Source organism: Rhinatrema bivittatum, chromosome 6 (assembly GCF_901001135.1).
Source record: "Rhinatrema bivittatum chromosome 6, aRhiBiv1.1, whole genome shotgun sequence".
Classification (NCBI taxonomy): domain Eukaryota; kingdom Metazoa; phylum Chordata; class Amphibia; order Gymnophiona; family Rhinatrematidae; genus Rhinatrema; species Rhinatrema bivittatum.
In genome coordinates, this window is record NC_042620.1 from 250,881,526 (window position 1) to 250,893,106 (window position 11,581).

General features: G+C 47.5%; 1 protein-coding gene across 3 annotated transcripts in view; it reads left to right on the forward strand.

Moving 5' to 3' along the window:
* LOC115094088 overlaps nt 1-11,379 on the forward strand; it is a 42,334-nt gene extending 30,955 nt beyond the window's left edge. For all 3 annotated transcript variants that reach the window (XM_029606786.1, XM_029606784.1, XM_029606785.1), the window contains 2 exons: nt 6,049-6,222; nt 10,971-11,379. In XM_029606786.1, coding sequence (XP_029462646.1) covers nt 6,049-6,222; nt 10,971-11,190 — 394 coding nt within the window. In that variant the 3' untranslated portion in view covers nt 11,191-11,379. The remainder of the gene's footprint in view (nt 1-6,048; nt 6,223-10,970) is intronic.
* The last annotated feature ends 202 nt before the right edge of the window (nt 11,380-11,581 follow it).

The window sequence follows — 11,581 nt, forward strand, 5'->3', positions numbered from 1 at the left end:
GAGGGGGGTTGAGGGGGATGACCCCAAAGTAGTACGTCTCTTTAGGCGAGATGAGTTGGGGCCCCTTATCCCGGCAATTCTTGGAGAGTTAGGCAATCAGTTGCCGCAGGCAGAGTGCAGGCTGGGGACTACAGACCCGGTGGTCTTGGACCTGAGAGGTCCTCCATCCGCCTTTCCATTGCATTTTTCAGCGTTGGATTTACTCTTCAAGGAATGGGATACCCCGGATTTGGGACTTAAGGTGGCTAAAGCGATGGATAAGCTCTGCCCTCTGCCTGAGGAAGCGTTGGAGCTGTTGAAAGTCCCAAAGATAGATTTGGCTGTGGCGGCGGTCACAAAGAAGACCACCATCCCGGTTATTGGGAGGACGGCTCTTAAAGATTTACAAGATTGAAAGCTTGAGATATAGCTTAAAAAGATATTCAAAGTCTCCGCACTAGGGATTCCTGTGGCTATCTGCAGTAATTTCTCTTTGCAAGCGGGACTTCAGTGGGTACAACAGTTGTTGGCCAACGAATCTCTTTCACTGGAAGAAGCACTTCAGGCGGGGCATTTAGAAGCGGTGATTGCCTATAGTGCGGATGCCTTTTATGATTTACTTCGCACATCGGCTAGATCCATGGTTTCGGCGGTGTCGGCGAGACGCTTGTTGTGGCTCCGCCATTGGGCGGCAGATGTGTCGTCTAAAGCCCGGTTAGGTTTGCTGCCATTTAAGGGCAAATTGTTGTTTGGAAAAGAATTGGAGGATCTGATTGAGTCTCTAGGTGAGAACAAGGTGCATTGCCTGCCAGAGGACAGACCAAGGTCTAGAGGGGCTCCTCAGTCACGTTCCCGTTTTCGTGGAGGTCGGAGACCTCGGAATTCGTGAGGGTCGGTTTTCTCTTTTCGTCAGTGCCAATCGGCAGCAGACGTATTCGCAGTCCTTTCGCGGGCGCCACTTCGGCCAACCAGGGGCCGGTCAGAATGCACAGAGTGGTAAGCCTTCGCAATGATGTACAGCTGGTCCATGCCTCGGTGCCAGTGGTCGGAGGCAGATTGTCTCAGTTTTACGAGGAGTGGACCAGAATCACCTCAGATCATTGGGTCCTAGAGGTGATAAGTCAAGGTTACGCGTTAGATTTTGCATGGCAGCCCCACCAGTGTTTCCTGGTATCGCCTTACAGTTTTTCAGAAAAATGCCGAGCGGTAAGGGAGACACTGAGACGCCTTCACGACCTCTGCGCGATTGTGCCGTTTCCGCCGCACGAGCTTCGCAGAGGCCGGTATTCCATTTATTTCGTAGTACCAAAGAAAGAAGGAACCTTTCGTCCGATTCTCGACCTGAAGAGCGTCAACAGGTGTCTGCGAATACCTCGCTTTCGTATGGAGACCCTAAGGTCCGTGATCGCTTCGGTGAGGCAGGGAGAGTTTCTACCATCCCTGGACCTCACGGAAGCGTATCTTCATATCGGAATCCATGCAGAGCACCAGCGTTTCCTAAGGTTCGTCGTGATGGGACAACATTACCAGTTCCAGGCGTTGCCGTTCGGCCTCGCCACCGCGCCTTGAACATTCACCAAGATTATGGTGGTGGTAGCAGCGCATCTTCGCAGAGAAGGTTTCCTGGTACACCCGTATCTGGATGACTGGCTGATTCGGGCAAAGTCGGAGAGGCTTTGTCAGGAAGCGGTTCAACGGGTGATTCACTTGTTACAATAGCTCGGCTGGGTGATCAATACGACCAAGAGTCACCTGGTTCCTTCTCAGTCTCTGGAGTTTTTGGGAGCCTTGTTCGACACTTGTCGGGGAACGGTGTCTCTCACGTGGGCACGCATGATCAAATTACAGGATCAAGCTCTGCGCTTGTTAGCCAAGCCCATGCCAATAGTCTGGGATTACCTTCAGATGTTGGGGTCAATGATTTCGACGTTGAAATAGGGTCCCTGGGCTTTCGCTCATATGCGTCCCTTACAGTCAGCGTTGCTTTCCCGGTGGAATCCGGTGTCTGAACTATTTCATCTGCCTTTACCACTAACACAGTCGGCTCGGTCCAGCATGGATTGGTGGTTGTATCCGGACAACTTGAGCAGAGGAGTGCCGTTGGTGGTTCCCTCCTGGACAGTGGTCACCACGGATGCCAGCTTGTCAGGTTGGGGAGCGGTTTGTCTCCGGAAGTCAGTACAGGGGATATGGTCTCTGCAGGAAGCTGGTTAGTCCATCAATTGTTTAGAGACCAGGGCGATTCGCCTGGCTTTACAGGCCTTCCTTCCACTGGTTTCAGGCTAGTCTGTCAGGGTTCTGTCAGACAATGCGACCACGATAGCCTACATCAACTGACAGGGGGGTACCAAGAGTCAACCAGTGGCGTCCGAAGCCCATCAATTGATAGCGTGGGTGGAACAGCATCTGTGCAGCATTGCCACCTCACATATTGCCGGGGTAGAGAGCGTTCAGGCAGACTTTCTCAGTCACAATCACCTAGACCCGGAGAGTGGGAACTCACGGAGGATGCATTTCGACTCATCTGCGCACGGTGGGGGACGCCTGCTCTGAACGTGAACACAGTTATAATGAGAGACTTCAATTACCTGAGTATTGATTGGGTAAATGTCACATCAGGACATGCAAATAAGGTAAAGTTCCTAGATGCCATCACCAATTGCTTCATGCAGCAGTTGGTCATGGAACTAACAAGTGTCATGATCCTGGCAGCTAGGCAGTCACCCTACCAGCAGAGGTCCTTATGTAGCTAGCCTCCATCCTGGCCGCCTCCTTGATGTTCCCTTCCCCCCCCTCACCCCCTCCCCATTCAACCCCACCTCACACCCAGACTCCCTCCTCCCCATCCCTCTCTAATCCCAGCCCCCCCACCTCTCCCTCACCTTGTATTTTGATTGTATATAATAGAATGCATATAGAATGTACATAACTCCTGCCGTTTTGTAAATAAACCCCCCAATTCCCCCCTCCCTTCCCCGCTTACCCACATAGTTCCAACTTACTGCCCTGTTGGCTGAATTTGCTGTTATCTGGAAACCGATATGATGTCTTGTGCGAATGTCGGTATAGAAAAATGTTAAATAAAATAAATAAAATGACTCAGCAAGGCCAGTCCTATTTAGCTCAGCCTCTTCCTGCATTCGGTACCTCTCCATAGAGTAACCTTGGCTGCTTGCATGGGCCCACCTTGCTTTCCATGCTACTGTGTGGCCACTCTGACCTTCTTGCTCTTGTCGTGCCTTATAGCCTTCTTGGCTTTCTACCCTTGACCTATGGCCTCCTCGGCCTTCCAACCCTGTCCTGCAGCCTCCTAAGCTTTCTTGCCCTGTCTTACAGCCTTTGGGCCTTCTAGGCTCACCTAGTCTTGCCTTGTGGCCTGCTTAGGACTTCTTGTCTGTTTTACCTTGTTTATTTTAGGATTCTTGTTGTAGTTTAGTTCCTTGTTTCATGTGTTTGTGTTCTTTGCTCAATTCCTGTGGTCCGGTCCTAGTCTTGTTCTGTCCTAGTTGGCCCAGGCCTTGTCTCTAGTTATAGTCCTGTCTTCAGTCCTAAGCCTTGTTCCTAGTCACAGCCCTATATTCATTTCCATGCCTTACATCCACTTCTAGCCCCTGCTTCCACCGTGCCTGCCTCTAAGACCTACCATGTCTCCTGCTCCAGCCCCACCTGTCTTCAGTGTCAGCCAGTCTCCTGCTCCAGTCCTTGTCTCCAGCCCTGCCTTTCTTTTGAATCCGCTGTGTCTCCGGCCCTAGACCATGCCTCTAGGACCAGCTGTGTTTCCAGTTCCAGGCCTACTCTCCTGTTTCAGCTAAGTCCTGCAGGCCACCAGAACCTGAGGGCCCAACCCGAGGGAGAGATGGCTGGTCTAGGCAGAAGATCCAGTCCAATCTTGCCCTGATCCTGCTGGGGGAAATCCCAGACCCAGCAAACTCAACTGTGATAACGAGAGGGGCAACTATATTAGATCTAGTTCTCAGTGGAATGCAGGACCTGGTGTAAGAGATAAGTGGTGAATCTGCTTGGCAACAGTGATCATAATGTAATACAATTTGAAATAATCATTGGAAGGAAAATACTAAGAAAAACTACTGCAGTAGCATTTAATTATAAAAAGGGAGACAATGATAAAATGAAATTTGTTAGGAAAAACAGTGACAGGAACAATCCACAAGGTTAAAAACTTGCAGGAGGTGTAGACATTTTAAAATTGTCATCCTTGAAGTCCAGATAAAATGTATTCCATACATTAAAAACAGTTCAAGGAAAACCAAACTTCTGGCTTGGTTTAATAGATGAAAGAGGCAATCAAAGCCAAAAGGGCACCATTCAGAAAATAGAAAGCAGACCCAAATGAGGAAAATAAGGAAGAGCATAAGCACTGACTAGTTAGATGTAATTAAGCAGGCTAAGAGGGAATTTGAAAACAAGCTTGTCATAGAGGTAAAAAGAAGTAATAAAACCTTTTTCAAGTATATTTGAAGCAAAAAGCCTATGAGGGAGTCAGTTGGGTCATTAGATGATAAACGGGGTAAAAGGGCTGAAAAGGGAGGCAAGGAAATAGTGGAAATTTTAAATGACTTATTTGCTTCTGTCTTTGCTGAGGAGGATGTCAGGTTCATATTCTCACTAGAAACATTTTTTGAGGGTGATGACTTTGACTAGATGAAATCACTGTGAAACTGGAGGATGTAATAACTGAGGTTGACAGACTAAAGAAATTAATCATCGCAACTGGATGGTATTCATCCTAGAGTTCTGAAGGACCTCAAAACTGAAATTGCAGATCTGTTTCTGGTGATTTTCAGCCCGTCATTAAACCAGCCACTGTACCAGAAGACTGAAAGGTGGCCAATGTGACACCGGTTTTTTAAAAAGGTTTCCAGGGTTGATCCAAGAAATTATAGACCAGTGAGCCTGATGTTGGTGCTGGACAAAATTGTTGAAGCTGTTCTTAAAAACAAAACTACTGACCACATACATGGACATGATTTAATAGAGGAGAGTTAGTATGGGTTTTGTAAAGGGAAGTCTTGTCTTAACAATTTACTAGATTTTTTTGAGGGTGTAAATAAACATGCAGATAAATGTGAACTGTTTAATATAATGTATTTGGATTTTCAGAACAAAGTCCCTCATGAGAGATTTCTCAGGAAATTGGGAGGTCATGAGATCAGAGGCAGTGTCCAATTGTGTATTGGTATCTGGATAAAAGACAGGAAACAGAGAGGGTAGGATTAAAATGATTAATTTTCCAAATGGAAAAAGGTCGTTATGGGAAACTCAAGAGGTGGTAACTTTAATATGAAAGTTACCACCTCTTGAGTTGTTTCCCATAGACCTCTTCCACTCTGTTCACTTGACGTCTACACTGAAGAACATAAAAAGTCCTAAAAACAGGCAACATTGGTGTCTGTCCCTGAGTATTTTGGGCCCATGGCGAGCTTCAAAGAGAAAGCACATCTGTACTTTCACTTTCAAAATTGATACAAAGGCCATGGGTTAAAAATCCACTTAGATTTTGTCCCAGTGCAGATAGTTTGGAAATTGCCTACTTCGGAGCTGATGTAATAAAATATGACTAAACGTGTATGCTAATACTTAGTGAACATTTTTTTTACTCGCATCTGAAATAAAGGTTAACTCCAATGCAGTAAATAGTATGCAAATTGTTTTTATTATACTGTATTTTAATGTTTCTTTTGTAATCCACACAGAATCATTTTGGGTGGGTGAAAAATAAATGTTAAAAATAAACATGCTCAACCAAAATGTGTGCAAAAACGTGAATAAAGTTTCACTAAGCTTAGTGCATCTTTTTAAATTGGAAGATGCACTGAAAACGTTAGTAAAGTCCCTAACTGTATTATTGTCATTGCATAAAAAATGTGTGCAGGCTTTTTGGTCCAGCCTGGGACCCCCAAGCCAGAGATCCATCCCGCACTCCTACCCTAAAGAGCTCCCACCATACTTACCCTTCCTCCTGTCTTCAAAAACGTGCACAAACATTAGTAAAACTGTGCACTCAGTCTAGTGCACTTTATTGCATCCGTCCCTTAATGTGTTTTGCAGGGTCCCTCCAGCTTCCAGTGGAGTATCAGGAGAGCGAAGGGAGGAAAATGTGGTGGTGGAAAGGGAGTTCTGCATGGGGGAGGCCCCAGTACTTGTCTTATCCACTGTACTGCAGGAAAGCCTGAGGGAGCCTGGATTGAAGAGCATACTGCCGGAACAAGTACAGTATTCTATGTAAGTATCAAGAGTTAGAGAGTGGGGATCCGGAATCACACATCCTCTGGTGGGCTAGGCAGCCTCATTGCTGGCCATGTCCCCTGAAAGACAGGAGGAGAGGGGCTGAATTAAGGAGCAGAGTGACTCTTCTCTTTTCTGTCTGCTTCAGCTTTTGCCTGGGTGAAGCAGACTGCTGTTCTCCATTCAGAGAAATTTCATTGCACATATGCTGTGTGCCCATGCCTAGGGAGAGGGAGAATACTGGAGTTGGGGGGGGGCGGGATGGATAGTTGGAGCCTGCTGGAGTAGGGCTTGGGGAGAGGGAGAGAGTACTGAGGCCAGCTTTATAGTGGTAGGGTCAGGGGGAAGATAGAAAATATATGCTTGAGAGAGTTGGTGGGGAATAGAAGAGAGAAAGTTGATGCACACAGCACTTCCTCCCCTGCTTCCCCTCCAACAATCCACACCGACTTGCAGGTTGATCACAGCAGAGAGATGGCTAGATGGGGAAAGAGGTCAGAGGGAGGACTTACCATTTCAGATTACATACAAACGCTATGCATTGAAAAGATAATTGGGCCTGTTAGTGTTCTCCAAAGTGAGGTAAGTGCTGATGTTATTTATAAAAAAAAAAGAGATTGAATTAGAAAACTAACTTTGAAGGAAAAGCCTTCAGGCAACAAGCCATGTTGAATTTGTAGCAAAAGAAGAAATCTAGTGAGAGAATAAACGGTGAAATTTTTTTAAAAAGTGAGCGAGTAGGCCAACCAAGTGTATGAGGAGAGGAGCTTTAGCTAACAGCAATGCCAGTTGCAGGAGCCACAGGCCCAGAGCAATGTAAGGAGGATGGAGGGATACTAAGACTGGTTGTAGGCAGTGAGGAGGGAGAAACACTCCTTCCCCCTCCAGCATCCTCAAGGCCCTTACCTTGTCTTTCAATACTGATTTTTTGCCACAGTCTGCCTCTAGTAAGTACTGACAGGGATAATGACGGAAAGGGCTGCATTTAATCTCCGAAGACAAGCAGGATGGTAGTCCTCATACATGGGTCATATCATCAGATGGAGTCCCGACATGGAAAACTTATGTGAAAGTTTCTAGAACTTGACTTGGCATTCTGAGCATGACCAGCATTCCCTATTCCACTTGTCTACTCAGGGTCCTTCTTCTGTCTTTTTCCCTGGAGCTGTAAGCATCGCAGTGTGAGCGAGGTCACTTTGTATTTTTGGTCTTTTGGAAAACTTTTTTTTCTTTTTTTGGTTTTTCTTCAGTGGGTCCCTCTTGATGCTTCCCCAGAATCTTCCTAGTCAGGGTTTGACGCTTCTGATAAGTTTCCTGCGGCGGTGGTGCTTCAGTGCCCGCCAGCCATCGACACCCATTGTCATTGATTTTATTTATTTATTTATTTATTTATTTAGCGTTTTTCTATACCGGCATTCATGATTAGAAACCACATCATGCCGGTTTTGATTTTGCAGCCCTTTTTTGATTTTGCAGCCCTTTTATTTCGTCCCATCATGGCCACATCTGATTTTCAGCGATGCCCCTAGTGCCTGAGGACCATGTCCATTACAGACCCCCCTGAGATATGTGTCTTCTGCCTTAGGGCATTGGAGATGGCATCCGGGGTTGCCATGCACAAATAACCCCAAAGGGACATCTGCTTCAACTCAACAAGATGAAACAGCACTTTAGGTTGAAGAAGATGGACATCAGAGCCACACCGATGGACACCACGCCATTGACATTAGCAGGACCATTAGTTCTATTGGTGCCATTGGCGGACAAGGATGCCAGAGACCAACCACCATTGATCTCCTCCAGGCAGAGGATGTCTGGTTCCTCGTCATTGGCCTCAGCACCGGGGAAGGAACAGGCCGAGCATTGAGGGAAGCCAAAGAAGCATTGGTACTGGTCCCCGTGAATGAATAGGGCTGCACCAGCTCATGCCGTGAAGTCCCTAAAACTAGGAGCACCAGTTAGCAACGGTCTTCACTGGTCCTGATGCCAGTCGCCAATCTGCCTCATGGGTCCAAAGAAGATCTGGCCACCCCTCCTTCTTTTTAGTAGGTGTTGGCATTGGCAATATTCAAGGAGGAGCTTGAACGGCAAGTCCGGTTGACGGTGGAATGGGCACTGCAGGGCATCAGTCCTGTGGAACCAGAGCCAGTACCATCCACCCTGGAACCACTGCTAGAGAAGCTCAATGCACTTATCCGGTGCATTACCGACCCAGCTGATATAGGTTCCTGGGACCGTGAGGCACCAATGCCTCCCCCTATCATTACAGTGATTGTTACTGGTTCCTCCAAGGAGGAGGAAGCTTCACCTAGGGCGACAGAGACTCCAAGGCTTACAGTGAGGATGAAGGTCCCTATGACCCCTGGGGGGAGGATACCTCTGAGTCCACCTCTGAGGGCCTCCCATCAGACACTTTTCCTCCAGAAGAGCAAAGGATGTTTCCGCCTGAGGACTTAACCTTCGCAGGATTTGTGAGGGTGATGGCAGAGGCCATCCCGTTTCAATTGCTGATGGAGAAGGCACAAAATGCTTGAGATCCTCCAGTTTGAGGAACCTCCAAAGGAGATTGTGATAGTCCCGGTACATGAGATCCTTATGGAGCTGCTGCTGAGGGTATGGGATCACCCCCTCACAGTGCCTCCCGTTAACAAAAATGCTCACTGGGTCTACCTTGTGCACAAGGCTGCCAGATTTGATGTGTTAGCTTCCTCACCAGGCAGTGGTGGTTGAATTTGCTCTTGAGAGCCATGCATTCTCGGAATCATTCGCCGGCACCCATGGGTAAGGACCACAGAGTGATGGACACACTTGGAAAGAAAGTATTTCAGGGGGCCATGATCATTGCCCACATTGCTTCCTACCAGTTCTACATGAGCCAGTACTCTAGGGACATCTGGAAGCAGGTGCAAGAGATAACTGAGCAGCTGCCTCAACAGCATCAGGACACCTTCATGGTACTGGTGCATAAGGGCCTGGAGTACAGGAGCAACCTACAATGTTTTTGAGATAGCATTGAGGGTCTCTGTAGTGTGAATTTGCGCCCACAGAATGGCATGGCTGCGGGCCTCAGATCTCCAACCAGAGGTCCCTGAATGACTTGCCGATGAGCCCTGTACTGGGGAAAATCTCTTCGGAGATAGGGTAAGGGATGTGGTGGCCCAGTTCTGTGAGCACCAAGAAACCCTCCCACATCTCTCTGCCAGCACTCCAGACCCAACTTCCTCTTCTAGGAGGCCAGCGAGAATGGGACAGAGGAACTTTTTCACCAAAGTACTATTCTCTGCCCCCTCGCTCCTGTGAACACCATCAGGGCTCCTGCGGCTATCCAGGCATCAGAGAACCCCCAAAGCCCAGCCGGTGCCTCAGTCAACTCCAGAGACGGGGTTTTGACTGGGTCGTAAGGAGCGTAGGCCAGTCACCCATACCTGGGACATTGGACCCTCCGGTCGGGGACAGGCTGCAGACTTAATGTCATTTGCCATCTGCACCATCATCACTAAATATTAAATTATCCTTACTCACTTGATTCCTAACAGTTACATCTGAAACAGACAGTAAAAAGGGTACAGTGTTACAATTATACCATGTATGCATGAGAGGAATGGCCAGTTCAAGCCTCATCCATAAATAGGGCTTTTAGAATAACACATGGAAATCCAGGAGAGGGATCCTGCCTCCACACTGGGGCCTTTTCCAGGTTTAATAGTAAAGCCATTGTGTTGTCTTACCTCTGAGAGGATTATTTGTTTATAACCCCGTGCTTTCCCATGTGACATGATTATTCTCAGTTCAGGGTTTTACCTTGAGGGCGTTATTTTATGTTTGCATTCCCCAGCACGTTTTCTTTTTCCAAATGTTTTCAGGCCTAATAGCCTCAGAGACATCAGAGGGGGGCAGCAATCTCTTTGAGTCCTCGAGGAAAGGAAGGAATCAGTTAATACTGTTGCAACTGGCATTAGAAGTGTTTACAGAGCTGTCAGGCCGATACAGAAAAACACGCGGGAGAACCAGCGAGCGCCCAGGCCACTGTCCTGGGCGCGCGATTCACTAAACTGAGGCATGCAAATGAGGGCCCGTGGTAAAAGGAGGCGCTAGGGACACTAGCGCGTCCCTAGCGCCTCCTTTTTGACAGAAGCGGCGACTGTCAGTGGATTCGACAGCCGACGCTCAATTTTGCCGGCGTCTGTTCTCAAACCCACTGACAGCCATGGGTTTGGAAAACGGACGCTGGCATAATTGGGCGTCCGTCTTCCAACCCGTAGCTGCGGGCAGATTTTTAATTTTTTTAAATTTTTGGGCCCTCCGACTTAATATCGCTATGATATTAAGTTGGAGGGTGTACAGAAAAGCAGTTTTTTCTGCTTTTCTGTACACTTTCCTGGTGCTGGCAGAAATTAACGCCAGCCTTTGGCAAGCGTTAATTTCTGATAGTAAAATGTGCGGCTTGGCTGCACATTTTACTTTCTGTATCGCGCAGGAATAACTAATAGGGCCCTCAACATGCATTTGCAAGTTGCGGGTGCTATTAGTTTCGGGGGGGGGGGGGGGGTTTGCCAGCGCGTTTGACGCGCTATCACCCCTTACTGTATAAGGGGTAAAAATAGCGCGTCAAACGCATGCTAACAGTGCACTCCGTTGGAGCGTACTTTACTGTATGAGCCTGTGTATTAATAGTTGAATTTTATATTTGCCCTTCCTTTGCCTATTTTTCCTGTCATATTTCCTTTTGCTTCTTCCCCATCCAGGAGTCATCCGTGTATGGAGCTAGTACTATGGAAACCTCCGGGGAGCTTAATCCAAGAGGCCATCTCCTCTCTGAGGAAACAGCAGCAATCTTCTCCAAAGAGCTCCAGCCATGGAGCAACTTTGTCGCCCTTGTTTTTACAACTGAACACAGATCACTCAGGTGCATCCCCGTGGAGGGGAGTTCTACAACATGACCTGGAAGACAGGATGGAGCTGTGAGGGAAACAGATGGCCATAGAAATGGTGAACTTAAGTGCTTCAGTGGCCCTCCTGCCATCAGTAATCTGATGAGCTAATGTTTACTTTCAGTTAAGCAAAGCAGCTTCAGCGATGATATGCTGAGGTCTACTCATTTTGGGGGCAACTAGACTGCTGTGTAATGCAAATAAAGAATTGTACTAATCCAGAGTTAAAACCAGCTGCCTGCTTACTGTCCTGAGGGATTCTTCTAGCCACGACTCTGACTGTCCTGGGTGCTCTACTAGCCAGGGATAGAACCCTATTCCTATCTCATCCTGTGACAGAGAGGAGCATATAAATATGCAAAGAGAAAATAAGATGCTATAAAAAGTTTAGCAATTATTAATTGTACGTTGTCAGTTCAGACACT